General features: G+C 37.9%; 1 protein-coding gene across 1 annotated transcript in view; it reads left to right on the forward strand.

The window, feature by feature from the left end:
* Positions 1 to 14,964, forward strand: part of ETFA (electron transfer flavoprotein subunit alpha) — a 70,719-nt gene that overhangs the window by 290 nt on the left and 55,465 nt on the right. Inside the window, exons 2-4 of the mRNA XM_043489955.1 lie at positions 10,597 to 10,743; positions 12,952 to 13,033; positions 13,136 to 13,218. Of these exons, the coding sequence (XP_043345890.1) occupies positions 10,597 to 10,743; positions 12,952 to 13,033; positions 13,136 to 13,218 (312 nt within the window). The remainder of the gene's footprint in view (positions 1 to 10,596; positions 10,744 to 12,951; positions 13,034 to 13,135; positions 13,219 to 14,964) is intronic.

Below are 14,964 nucleotides of genomic sequence, written 5' to 3' on the forward strand. Positions count from 1 at the left end.
GGTTGAACTGGGACTCGGGTTCAAAGTTTTGGGGCCTCCCCTTGCCTCCTTCCGGGTCTCCAGCTGGGGGTCGAGGTCAGCTCAAAGTACCGAACCTGCGCTCCCGCTGCCCCTCCTCCGCGTCCTCTTCGCAGCCCTTCTCCAGCCCTCCAGCTTTCCTCTTTGCACTGCTGGGCCGCCAGGTTTTCCACCTTTGGCGGGGAGCAAGCATCTGCGTCCCCGGGGAATCTTTACCCGAGGGAGGAAAATGTCGCCGCTATGATGCCTTCTTGTAGAAAATTAAAAACCTGAGTTCAGCTTCGAAGGTGACGTTTCTGAAAGAATTAAACATTTTCCCTGGGCTCGTTATGGCTGCTCGAATCCACTCACTGTCAAGTACTGGGGGCGAGGGGCGGTGTGGTTTTGGAAACTTGGTCTGCTCTGTGGTGTATGGGACAGTGGTGAGTTTAGGTGATTGTATTGACAACTTTGGCCAATTTGCTTTTTTTAATCCAGCAGATTGTTGGTTAAGTAGCTGGGGAACTATTGGTAGCGCTAAGTTTTTGATGCTTTATTAGTTACAACTTATGAGTTTACCACATTTTTCTATTATGAGAAAGACTGATAGAAAATATGTTTTTGTCTAACGCTATGGGACAATAGTATTTGGAGATTGACCAGTTACAAGTCAAGTAACAATTTATATTGTAGATTCTGAAGGTTTTCTAATTTACAGTTAGGTTAAGTGACAAGATTGCTAAACTTGGGTCAGAAACTTTCTTGTGCACGCATATTTTCTTATATCCTGCTGGGACTTTCTCCTTGACACATAGTTAGCAATTTTTCTAGATATCTGTAGGTCCTTTTCTTGTGTATTCTTTGTTTCATTAAAAAAAAACAAAACACCAACCCTCCGTTCCCCCTCCCCCTCATACACACAGAGTTCAAACCCACATCCTTCAGGTCAGCCTTCAGTCTTTCTCCAGATATTTTCCTCAGCGGATCCAGACATAAACAAGTTAAAGTCATGGATTTGGAAAAAGTCCCAGGTAACAGAGTGACACTCTTAATATATACAGTAATGAGAAGGTAGTTTTGTGGACAGGTTAGGAGTCTGGCCGAAGAGAAATAGTTGTGGAGGGGGCATTTAGGACTCAGTTATTTTATAGTTATTAACTCAGTTATTTGATTTCACTGTTGATTTCCCTGTAGTTCAGATGGTAAGGAGTCTGCCTGCAATGCAGGAGACCTGGGTTCGATCCCTGGATCAGGAAGACCCCCCTGGAGAAGGAAATGGCAACCCACTCCAGTATTCTTGCCTGGAGGATCTCATGGATGGAACTGGTGGGCTACAGTCCACAGGGTCACAAAGAGTCCAACACGACTGAGCGACTTCACTTCAACAGAAAAAAAAATGGAATGACTAACTTAAGTAATCACTATAAACACAGTTTGCCAATATACATGGACAGTATTTCCAAATCTTTACTGTGGTTTGCCAAAGACTTTGACCTTTATGACATATTTTCAGAATTTAAAGTCATGCTAAGTAAAGTAACTCCTTCAAAGTCATTGGAAACATCTAAGAGATTTGAATTTCAAGGATATAGGAAAATAGCGGGAACACTTCTAGAATGAATACATAAATATACATACATATTTAGCTTTAAAAATTTAGAAATTTCAGAAAAGTTTCAAGAATAGCACAAAGAAATCTCAAAACCCTTTGATGAATTTCACCAGCTGTTAACAGTTTGGCACATTGGCTTTATTTCTCTTCATATATTCATCCTGTTATTTTTCTGAACCATTTGCAGACATGCCCTTTACTCCTAAAACTTTTAGTGTATTTTCTATGAACAAGGAGTATGCACCTTTCATAACCACAGTTCGGTTCAGTTCAGTTGCTCAGTCGTGTCCGACTCTTTGCAACCCCTTGGACTGCAGCATGCCAGGCTTCCCTGTCCATCATCAACTCCTGGAGTTTACTCAAACTCATGTCAGTGATGCCATTCAACCATCTCATCCTCTGTCGTCCCCTTCTCCTCACGCCTTCAATCTTTCCCAGCATCAGGGTCTTTTCCAGTGAGTCAGTTCTTCACATCAGGTGGCCAAAGTATTGGAGTTTCAGCTTCAGCATCAGTCCTTCCAGTAAATATTCAGGACTGATCTCCTTTAGGATGGACTGGTTGGATCTCCTTGCTGTTCGAAGGATTCTCAAAAGAGTCTTCTCCAACACCACAGTTCAAAAGCATCAATTCTTTGGCACAATATAATTGGCAAAATCAGCAAGTTTAACTATGATACAATACTATGCATTATCTGATCTACAGATATCAATTCATGTATTACCAGTTGTCTTGTTAATCATTTGTAGCAGTATTTTTTATTGTTTTTTAAATTGAAGTATAGTTGATTTACAGTGTTATGTTAGTTTCTGCTATATAGCAAAGTGATTCAGTTATACAAATATATACTTTCTTTTTTATATTCTTTTCCATTATGGTTTATCTCAGGATATTAACTATAGTTCTCTGATGCTCTGCAGTAGGACCTTGGGGTTTATTCATTTCTATAAGTACCAGTTTGCTTCTGTAACATATTTCTTACTCTGGTCTGGGATAGTCGAGTCAGGCCTTGCATTTCATGTTCTCATCTCTCTGCAGTCTTTCTTAGAAGGCTTCTCAGCCTTTCTTTGGCTTTGATGACATTGACATTTTTGAAGGCTCCAGGCCTTCTATTTTGTTGACTGTCCTCCATTTATGTTTGTCTGGTGTTTCCTCTGATTACTTTCAAGTTATGTATTTTTGGCAGGAGTATTACAGAAGTGGTATTGTGTTCTCAGTGGATCATACTAGGAGGCTCATAATGTTGGTTTATTCCATTGTTGGTGGTGTTAATTACTTGGCTAAAGTGTTATTCACCAGGTTTCTCCACTGTCAAATTACTACTCCTCCCTTTGTGATTTTTAACTAATTTATGGGAATATACATTGAGACTATAACTCTTGTGTTTCTCATCAGCCTTTCACTCACTGGTCTTATCTGGTGATGCGTCTTCCCTGAGAAATGATTGCTGTGATGTAAAATGGTGATTTTTCTAATTCCATCGTTCCTTCTGCATTTGTTAGCCTTGTATTATTATTTATGAACTCATGGAATCGTGCTTCATTCAGTAAGTTATGATCCGTTACTACTGTTAAATGTTTTGGTGCTCAAGGTGTGCCAGATTTCTGAAGTGCAAGTCCCTTCAATCTGGCCTGTTTGCTTACACTATGGTACTCTAAGTCAAAATGGCTTATCTGACTCCTTACTCTAGAAATTTAAAAAAATTGTTCTGTAGTTAACTGAATAAATTTAGAAAGATACATTTCTACAAAGTCATATGTTTAATAATATATTAATCTACTAAAAGATTTAAAAAATTAAGCTGTTATCATGACAAGGTGAATATAGCTAACGCTACTAAACTAGATATTTAAAATTGGCTGAGATGGTAAATTTTATATTTGTTTTTCATTGCAGTTAGTGAAAAAAGAGATACCTTAAGCTGTTAGAATGTAAGTTAAATGACTCACATTCGGTATCTAAGTTCCATTTCCATTTTGGCTTATTTATGGCCTTGAGCAAAGTCCTTCATCTTTGGAGGGGGCTCCTCAGTGTTACCTGTTAATGAAAGTGTTTTCCATCCAAAACAAAGAGCTGAGGAACACACTAAGAGGAAAATAGGTAGTTAATATTCTTGCAAGGATATTAATCTGAATTATTAGTATTATTTTATTCAGTTGCATTTAAGGTTGATTTGTTGACTAGTAAGATACCAAAGGGACTTCTCTGGTGGCTCTTTTGGTAAAGAATCTGCCTGCAATGCAGATCTGGGCTCCATCTCTGGGTCGGAAAGATCCCCTGGAGAAAGGAATGGCTATCTGCTCCAGTATTCTTGTCTGGGAAACTCCATGGACAGAGGAGCCTGGTGGGCTACACTGTCCATAGGGGTCGCAAAGAGTTGGACACGACTGAGTGACTTATACTTTCAAGATACCAAGGAGATATTTTACACAGAGAGTACAGCAACATTTTCAAGGTTATTTGAATCTTCCTATTACTGTATTCATTCCCAGACACGAAGGCACATCTATTATGATTCAGAAGCTATGAAACTGGTATGAAGGAACATGACATTTTTCAGAGTCCATGGTTTATCATTGATGAATGAGATTGAACTCTGTAATTCACATGCAGATTTTAATTTCTTTTGAAGGAAGAGAGAAAGCCAACTTTGATGTGGTACTGAAAGATTTATTGCGTGAGGTGAATTCAGTAAAATTATGCTGCTGCCAACGTGTCTACTTTAAGAGTCTTGTCTGTTTTTAAAGAGAAGTAAATTGTGTTTTTAATAATATAGTCAATGTCATATGACATTTCTAGTCATGATTAAAAGCTACCGTATTTTATTACTAAAGAGGTTAAAGTAATTTAAAGTTCAGAAATGTAATATACATTTTAAAATTACAAAAGTTACATTAAAATAGGAATGGGTAACTAATTATATATTATTTGTCTTTTTCAGTAGAAGTTGAAAGATTTTATAGTTTGTTTCTGCTTTTTAATTTTTGAGTTAAACAAACCTCCGCCCATTTACCATTAACCCCATTTAGTTTTCAAAGGTGGTGGGGGAGGTAGATTATGTTTATTAAACTTTATGTTTTGAGTAGGTTTGTAAGGATAAAGTAGGGAGTTAGGGTCCCAACTTTTTTTTCTTCCAACTCCTGTGGTAGTTCACTACAAGAACATATAGTTAAAGGGGCTTCCCAGGCTCAACAGTAAAGAATCTGCCTGCAGTGCGGGAGATGTGAGTTCAATCCCTGGGTCGGGAAAATTCCCTGGAGAAGGAAATGGCAACCCATTCCAGCATTCTTGCTGGGATAATCCCATGGTCAGAGGAGCCTGGCAGGTTAGAGTTCATGGGATTGCAAGAGTTGTACACGACTTATCAGCTATAGCAATCCTTGGTTGCTCCTGAAAGACTGAAAAGCAAGCAGGATCAAAACTGTTAAGACTGAATAAGAGGACGAAAATGTGTTCATGGAACTTTAGCTATCCCAGGTTGATGATGACTTTGAAGAGATTGTGTTCAGTGTTGAGTGGAAGTGAAAGCCGGTTTGCTGTGAGTAAAGGTTCAGGAGTGAGGTGAGGCAGAAGAAATTGTAAGGACTTTGTTTTCAAGAAGTCTAGACTTGAGAGGGTGGAGAGAAGATGATAATCTCTTTAAGCCCTATCCTTGAAAAGAATACTGTCTCTTAAAGGCCAGTCAACTTAATAAGGGTATGCAGCTGGTACGTAAAAGAGAACTTCACTTTACTACTTGGAACTAAGTCTAATCAGTAAGTTCAGATAAGTTCCCTAAAAATATGGTGGAGTGGGAAGACTTCCCTGGTGGTTCATTGGCTAAGAATCCGCCTGCCAATGCAACGGACACTGGTTTGATCCCTGGTCTCAGAGGATCCCGTATGCCATAGGGCAGCTGAGCCTGTGCTCCACAAGAGAAGCCACTGCATTGAGAAGCCTGCACACTGCAACAAAGTTTCCCCTGCTCGCCACAGCTACAGAAAGCCCACACACAGCAGCAAAGACCCAGCGCAGCCAAAAATCAGTAAAAAAAAAAAAAAAGTATGATAGAGTATCTCTAGTGATTTAGCATGTTTGTGTACTGTTCTTGGTAGACACACATATTAAAGTGCTTAGATAATTAAGTTATCAATAACAGAAAAATGGTTGCTTTTTAGTTTTTGATCATTTTGGGGGAAAATTCTCTCTTGGTTACTAAACATTCACAGAATGCCCACTCTGTATCATTCTCAAAGACAGATATTGAGTTCACAATGGAGAGTGAGAAAGACCTAGTCCCTGCCCAGTGCCTTTCAAGCAGACTGGGGAAGACAGACGTTGAACACATTATCTTACGAGTGATCACGAAAGGTGTATAGGGTCTGGGGAATAGGTATTGGAGGAGAGAATTAATCTAGTTAGGGGGCTGGAGAAACCTGTGAAATTACTTTGTGAACTAAGGTGAACTACAACTGTTGTTAGCGGGTGATGAAGTAATAGTAAGGGTAAAGTATTTTCTTTAGGTAAAAAGGTCACTTCATTTTTGGGTTTTGGCTATCTTAAATCACCTGTTTACCTTTTGTTTTAATTCAGTACTTACTGTATGTGCTCTTTTTTTTTAAAGGAATTTTTAAAAGTATTTTAAAGTCTTTATTGAATTTGTTACAATACTGCTTCTGTTCTGTGTTCTGTTTTTTGGCCTCAGGGCTTGTGGGATCTTAGTCCCCTCACCAGGGATCCAACCCCCAACCCCTGAATCTTAACCGCTGAACCACCAGGGAGGTCTCTTATATGATGCATATCTTGCCTTTTAAACATGGTATTATTTCAAGGGTTGAATTTGAAACAGAAATAAAAGTGCATCAGTCATGTTAGTTTGATTGTTTAAAAAAAAAAAACCCCAAATAAAAGCGCATCTAAAGTCTGCAGCCCCCTTGCTTCAATTCTGGGCGAGCTTGATGGGCCATCCTAGTTCCAGGGTTCCCTTGTGAGATCAGCTGAGAGCTTTTTAGTGGCTGCATTGCAGTATTGCAGTTCAGCTTCTTCCACTGCCCAGTTATATTTCCTTGATGCCTCATGGGGAGCAAAGAGTGCTCCCCAATAAACGTCTTTCACACACACGCACACACAAAAGGGTTGATGACTGAAAATGGGTGGTGGCACCAGTCTGCATTAATTAATTTAAGTAGCAGTGTTTTGAAGAGATGAGATTCTTTTCTGAGCAGCTACTGTATTGCATATTTCAAGTTATCTTTAAATGTTGAAGATTTGGCTTCTTTTTTTCCTCATAAATAAAGGGGGCCCAAAAGTCTACAGATGCAGTGGATCACAAGGTAATAAACAACTTGCATTTAAAAATCTTTTCAGTAATGGGACCTGTACTTTTTAATCTTTTTGTGATATGCTACACCACTTGTATTTAAAATAGAATTTTAGTGTTGTAGGATTTTTAAAGCTGGAAAAGAGGCCTTTGAAGTCATCTTTTTGACCAGTTCTATTATTTTTAGCAGGAGAGTATTTGCTAGGTGAAATATTACAGGAATGACCCATATATAAAACAGCTAAAAATGGCGATGCTTTGAGAACTGTTAATTACACACCTCAGATCTGAGTCCAGCTACCTGGACTTTAACCTGGTTCTTTTCTTAGGTCTGTAGCCACTAAGTTCCAGTTCCTTCATATGTAAACTCAAGGTAGTAGTAGTACCACATCATAAAGGGTTTTTGAGTTTTAAATACGATTTACTCTTAGTGGAGGGCTTTGATCCCTGGGTTGGGAAAAATCCCCTGGAGAAGGGAACAGCTACCCACTCTGGTATTCTTGCCTGGAGAATTCTTTGGACAGAGGAGCCTGGCAGGCTGTAGCCCATGGGGTCGCAAAGAGTCAGACATGACTATGACTTTTGCTTTCCTTTCTTTTTCAGAGGGCTCAATAATATTAGTTTGGTTAATTTGGTTAAAGCAAAGTGAGCGACCATTCTGGCAGCCTGCCTGCCTGGTGCTCACTTTATTCTATGTGGTGGGGCCTCATAGATGCGGTGCCTCCCTGGATGGAGTATAGTGTAAAAACCACCGGTTTAGTTTGTCTCCCTCGGTTTGAAGATGAAGAAACAGGGCTCTGGTTTAAGGAATAACATTTTAAAGGCCACAGACCAATTTCTTCTGCTGTAGGCTACACACAGCTATTATTGCTGAATTAAGCTACATAACCATGTTTAGGTTCTGCAGCTTCCCTTTAGGTGGTATGTGAGAATAGAAGGTAGAACTTTGAATTAGAAGAAGTCTTAGATAATTGAAAGAAACCTTACTATTAAACTATAAAGGAGTCAGTTGGTAAAGTAATGTGAAGTGTCTTAGGATATGTGTAGTGCTTAGTAAAGACTGGTCAGATAGATGGACTGAGTAGTTTCTTATATATTCTTTTGTTGTTGTTTATTCTTTAAACATTTTTGAATAGCCTTTTAAGAAGAATATGCAGTGTTCCCTTGGAAGTTCTGAAAAGCTTGACAATTCCTTAGGAAACTACCCAATTTATCTCATTATAGAACTATAATTTATAGCAAATATGGGCCTTCTGCCACCAAATCCTGGATTTATTCTTTAAATGGTGATGAAAAGCTCATAAATTTTATGGTAAATGATATGTGAAGCATAATCAAAAATATGGTGTCTGATATATATTGGTAATAAATAGTTTGTTACTGGCAATTCTTGTTAAATGTGATTTGAATCATAAATTATGCCATTGGATCCTAATTACACAGTTCTTTACTGTGTGCTCTTCTGATTAAAAAAGAAGTACCATATAATTCTACAGGTGTCTATCGGAAAAAACATTGTTCTAGACAATGAGGATACAAAAATGAACAGGCATGGTGTTTGCTTTCTAAGAACTTTCATGCCATCTCAGGGATTGTGAATTGCTACAACTTTTCTGGAGAATATTTTGCATCAATCAGTGTTAAAAGCCTTGAAAGTGTGTCTCTCTCTTGATCTAACATTCCTACTTCTAGGATTTTGTCATAAGTGAATCTTAAGATGTGCATAAAGATTTCTAACCTTAACCATAAAAATTCTTACCTCCTGTGAGATTTTTTTTAATTGTAAAAACGTAAAAGCTATGCAAACAGAGACTTGATTCAGCAAAAACAGAAGTCTCCATTTCTCCCCCTTTCTTGCTCACTTTGAGTAAACAAAAAAAGGAAGAAAAAGATAAATGTCATCCACTAATAAACAATGTAGCAATTCTGTCCTCTGGTTTATTCTTCAGTGTCCTCTTCCCATCCTCATTCTGTGGCTCCGGAAGCATTTATACCCCTGAATGCGTGCTCTGGCCTCTATGGCCCTCAGCTCTGGGATTGGTTCATCAAAGATCGAGGAGGCTTAGAGGGCTGAGGAGAAGGAATGGGTTACAGTTGTAGAGGTAGGAAGCTTAGGAGAAGAGGGGCCCCTATCTTGTTGAACATTGTACAGAATCTGACTTAGTCATCTATGAAAGCAGAGCAGCTGAAGTAACCTGGCCAAGTTCCAATCTGAACTTTTAGTCTTACTGGACTAAAAGGATATCTCATCTGTTGAGGAAGAGTGCAGAGAGCTTTGAGAAGGTTCATCTCTGCATTGTTTATAATCATAAAAAATTTCTGGTAACCCAAATGATTATGGAAACTAGTTGAACTGGTATGCCTAAGTATTAATAAAAAGATGAAAGTATTAGTTGCTCAGTAGTGCTCAACTCTTTATGATCCCATGGTCCATGGAATTCTCCAGGCAAGAATACTAGAGTGGGTTGCCATTCTCTTCTCCAGGGGATCTTCCCAACCCGGAAATTGAACCCAGGTTTCCTGCACTGCAGGCAGATTCTTTACCATCTGAGCTACTAGGATATGTACAATATAGTAAACAAAAAATATGTATTCTATTGATTTAGTTGCGTGACCAGCATTGTAGTCCTGTGCCTGGCTTCCCTTCATTTATACCCTCCTTATAAAATTCAAGCTCTGGGTACATTTTATATTAGGCTTTCTTCATTCCAACTCCAGATCAGAAGATTATTGCTGAATTCAAACCACTGAACCTTGACATGTGATCATTAGTGCCTCTTTTTCTCATTGTCATTTTCCACAAGGATAGTTCTCAGATTTTCTCCTTTCCTCATGCCAGTGGTATGCTTCCTTATCCTTTCACATGTCAGAACACCTAAACTCCTTCCGTTCTTCCGCTTGATTATCTGTGATCTGCAGCTGCCAACATTTTGGCTCTCTTCACTAACTGGAAACTATTCTGTCTTGTACTTGTGTGTGAACAAGCCTTATTTCCCTTGAAAACTTTGAGTGCAGGGACCATTCTTGTTCATCTTTCTGTTTCTGGTGTTTGAAACTATTTCAGATGACCATGAACTGCACAGTGGTTTCTCAACAGTCCACAGTACCTGCGGAAGGATTTTAACTGGCTCCAGGATACAGTCCAAAAGCTTAAGCAATTGAAACTTTAGCAGAATTGCTGTGTAGTGTTGTATTGTAAAGACATATTTACATTATCAGTTCTTTTGGTATTAAGTAATTCATTTTACCTGAAGCAACAGAACATTAGTAGTTGATTACATTATCATTATTCCTGGATATACTGTGCTCTTTAGTAGTATTGGGTGCAAGTGAATGTAATTGGTAGCTGACACCTAGTTTGAGAATGTGTTCTAAGGATTTTAAATTCAGATACATATATCAGTTTCTTGTTGAGCATAGATTAGTGGGAAAGTTGTTTGGAAATAATAAAAATATTTTTTTTTCTAACAGTAGAATACTAATTTGTATTTTCTATTTTTATTAGGCAGGAATATCAGTAATAGAGTGATAGATATAAATAGCCCAGTTTTGCTATTGACCAAGTATTTATAAATACATTTATAGAACTGAGTATTGCATACACTTCTTTTTAAAGCACACCTGCTTACCAATTAGAGCAAAAAAAAATTATATTGCAACATAATTTTCCTTTTTTTTTTCTCTTTTTAGACCTCATTGCTACGATTTCAGAGTACCCTGGTGATAGCTGAGCATGCAAATGATACCCTTGCACCCATTACATTAAATACCATCACTGCAGCCAAGCGTCTTGGAGGTGAAGTGTCCTGTTTAGTAGCTGGAACCAAATGTGACAAGGTGAGAAATCTTTAAGGTCAACCATAGCAAATAAAATCGCCATCAAGAGACAGGGAAAGATAGCGACAGAGAGTTATAATGAGGACTGTAGCCCAAACTGGGTCCTAAACCTCATTAAACGGTCAGTTTCACAACCATTACTGTGTGTGAAAAAGAAACTAAAAGATTTGCTCACTAGGCATTTTGTCTTTTGAAATGAGGTGGAATACTTGATTTAGTTCCACTGGCACCATCATGTGCCATCAGGTACCAAGTAGAGAGATAATATTTGTAGTCCCCTTAGAGGTTAATAGCCAATCCCTTTTTAGTATTGATGAATATACTTGCTAATTGCTTTTAATTCCTGAAAGTGGTAAATCTGGAAAAAGTATCATGGGTGTTAATTTTTAATTGGTGTAAGAATTCAAATGCAAGGACTTTCCCAAAACTATACCTGGTACTAGAAGATGTTCTTTGTTTGGTTGTTGACATAAGACAATGACAGCTTTGTAAACGAACCCCCTGAAAAGGAACTCTAATGACGTTTGCAGAGTCTGTACCTTTGGACTTTAGTGTAGTTGAGATCATGCTTTCATTGAGCTTACCCACTTTGAGCCACCGTTTGCCTCTCACACCATACAGGATTTGTCAGTTCTGTAGTTGGGGGCTTGGGCCTCAGGGGAAGAAATCCAGAAGAGAGCTTGTTACTTTTTAGACAATTTAATTTGTTTTTTTTAGATGGCATTGATGCAGAGCTTGTGATATAGCGCAGGTTCAGTTAGTGTTGTTTTGGCCAATTTCTTACATGCAATTGGTATCTTAAAATAATGTATTCAAGCAGGTGTGTGCTTATGTGGATTTCTTTACCTAAATCCTGCTAACAACTGTTGACTCTTGCATAGTTATAAAAGATAGCTAAACTATCTTTTTGGTTGCCCTACTTCCAGATATAGAAGTTCTGGATTTGATTTTTTTTTTAACTGTGATTTTAATTAATCTAATATAACTTGGAAGATATCTGATGTTGTTTTATTTATAATATTTTGAGAAAAATTGAAACAAATCATCTCTTCTTCAGTTACAGTCTTATTATCATGTCACATTCTAATCTTAAAGAAAAACAGTCAGTACCTGTATATAGAGACTCTGTTAATAACCCAGGCAGATTTCAGTTTTATACTGAAATATAGCTGTTTATCATGGACAGCAAGTAACTTTTCTATGTAGTGCCTGAAATAAGAGATGGATTTGATAGTACAGTATCCCCTGCCAGTGAATACTTGATTAGGAGAGTTGCTTTTGCACTGCCTTCTTTCTTGAGTGAATGTTGTTGGAACCTTACCTCCATTAAAGGAGGGCAGAAGGCGTGGCCTTTTATGTTTACTCATCAGTGAATCAGTAGGAAGGTAAACAAGAAGACGGTAGACCAGAATATGATTGCCGGTAGACCAGAATATGATTGCCGTGTTTCTGCTAAAACAGGAAACAGTCATGCTGTACTTAGAGATTTAAAAGGAGGAATTCTAATGACTTTCTGTATACAGAAAATCTGAGTGGTCAAAGAGCTTTCCCAGAACCCCATCCTGATTCTAAACAAGAGAAAAGAGGAATTAAAATAGAAAATATTTTGCTTCATTATAGATAAAATTTATGTTGATGGGCAGGAACTCAGGGGTTGACAGTGGACTGTTTTCTCTATAGTTTTCTAAGGTTCTATATGGTTTTCTCGATGGCCCAGAATCACTGATTTTAGTATCAGCAGAAATCATTATTGTCAGATAAAGTGCAGTGGCTTGCATACCAGAGTGGTTAAGTCTTGTTCTTTAGTTCTAGGAACCTTAAATCTGAAATGTCTGAAATGTATTGACTGTGTCATTATTACGAGTGAAAGAACCTAACCATTTCTAAAATGATGAACTTATATTTGCATTGAGCAAAAGGGAAGAGCACAATAAACAATTACATTTGAGTGGATAGCTAAGTTGATTTTGGTTTATCAATCTGTACTTTTTTCAAAGCAAGAATTTTTGTTTAGGGTCAGTAGACCGTAAGATCGATTGGCTTAAGATTTTCTTTGTTAAATAATTTTCGTTTATTCCTAAGTAGCCCTTTTTCTCGTAAGAACAGTTTTTACAGTGGCCATTAAGATTTTATACTCTGTTGAATCTGTAAGGGTGGCTCTATTAGTATCTTTCTGTTAGATGGATAATTAAAAACTTTTATCCATAGGTGGCACAAGATCTCTGTAAAGTAGCAGGTGTAGCAAAAGTTCTGGTGGCTCAGCATGATGCATACAAAGGCCTCCTTCCAGGTGAGCTTTTCCAGTGGAAAAAAATTAATGTCTAAATTATGCTTGAATATCTGACTATGAAGATATTATGAAATGTGTTTATCAAATGTGTTTAATTCTCAGAGGAACTGACACCATTGATTTTGGCAACTCAGAAGCAGTTTAATCACACACACATCTGTGCTGGAGCGTCTGCCTTTGGAAAGGTGAGAAGATTTACAATGTGGAATCTGATGTCACTAGTTGGAAGGGTTAGATTTCATGGTGCTGAAAATGTACAACAGACTTTGTTTAGATAGCTAATTCTGGCTTTCAGAATTAATGTGATAGTTTTGCTAAAATTTATTCTTTCAAGATTTTGATATAATGTCTGTTAAAATGCTATCTCCAGTCTTTCAGCTATGGTCATAGAGACAACTCTGTTCTTTTGAGACTTTGTCATAATTTTTTATAATGCCACTTCCAGATTTTCAGATTTTGTCATGGGGGAAGCCCTATTTTTAAACATATTTTTCTTAAATAACAATGTGGAAATGTCTCATTGTGTGAACGCCATTTGAATTAGTAACCCATTATAAGAAATGGATTTGTTTTGGTTCAGTTCTGTTCAGTTGCTCAGTTGTGTTTGACTCTTTGCAACTCCGTGAACCGCAGCACGCCAGGCCTCCCTGTCCATCACCAGCTCCCGGAGTCCACCCAAACCCATGTCCATTGTGTTTGTTTTGGTGACTGATGGATATTTAGAAAGGCCAAGTTTATCTGTTTGAGAGATTTGGAAAGGACTGTGTAGTGGTTGAAGACATCCTTAGGGTAAAGAGAAGTGTAATCTGATCTCATGCATTGTGATATGTCTGAATGTGCTATGAGATGGGTAGTGGTCTGCATGAGTTATTTACCTTCCTGAAATTTGTTTTCTGATATGTAACATGATGCAGTTTGGCCAGGTGATGTCTACAATCTACCAATTGGAACTATTGAAAGATGGAATGGGCTTTCTCTATAGCAGTTTCCACTTTCCTTGCAGATGGTTAAGTCAGAGGCTTGCCATCCAGCTGCTGTATTTTGGGATGTTGCAGATCAGCATTGACTAAAAGATCACTGGGGACCCGTCCTTCTCAGGGTTTTGTGTCTGTGTTAGATGATTTAAACAGTTTTGTGAGTCTGGAGTTTCTGTGATGACAGTTCACCTAAAAAAGTGTTAAACCAAGAAAGGGTATTTGTTGTAGCTGATTCGCTAGATTTTAATACTCTGGCTTTGATTGCTGTGTGGGTGTTTTGAGAACAAAGGTTACATAATAGTAGTATAGCTGGTGCTGCAGCTTCTGAATGGATTTGGAATGAGGAAGAGTCCATCAGGTGAAACTAAACAATTTGCTCTATAATAAGTCTTCACCGATTGTCTTTTTAAGATACCACAACTTTATATTGGTAATCTAGAATTTTAAAACTGCCATCTTTTTGTGCATCAAAAGAACACTGTTAGTTATTACCTCTCCTTCCCTGAAACCATGTGGTTTAGCCTGTCAGATAGTGTTGAGATGTATCTGTTTACCATCCATCCTTTCAGGACATTGAGACGTGTGCCTTTAAGTGCTGTGGTAAATTTTGTTTTCAAGATGTGCTAAAATGAAATAAGGGATAGTAGAAGTACAAAAAGTATTAAATTTCAAGGAATTTAAAAAAACTCTAAAACTTTAGAAAGAAACACAGTCTGAATATCACAAAATTTGTGTGAGAATCTGCTCAGCCAGGTAATAATATTCCAGTCATATTTCCTGAACAGTTAAAGAAGGTGCCTCAAGGAAAGAGTTACTTACTGAAGCAGGCTTTAAGTGCTGACAGATTTGGTTTGTTTTAAAAGCAGGTATCTTCTAAACCTCTTATTTACCAAGTTAGAACTATGTTTAATGGCATTTTAATTATTTTCCCAAGCCCTTTATTTCCTATAAAAT

Source organism: Cervus canadensis, chromosome 17 (genome assembly GCF_019320065.1).
Source record: "Cervus canadensis isolate Bull #8, Minnesota chromosome 17, ASM1932006v1, whole genome shotgun sequence".
Lineage (NCBI taxonomy): Eukaryota > Metazoa > Chordata > Mammalia > Artiodactyla > Cervidae > Cervus > Cervus canadensis.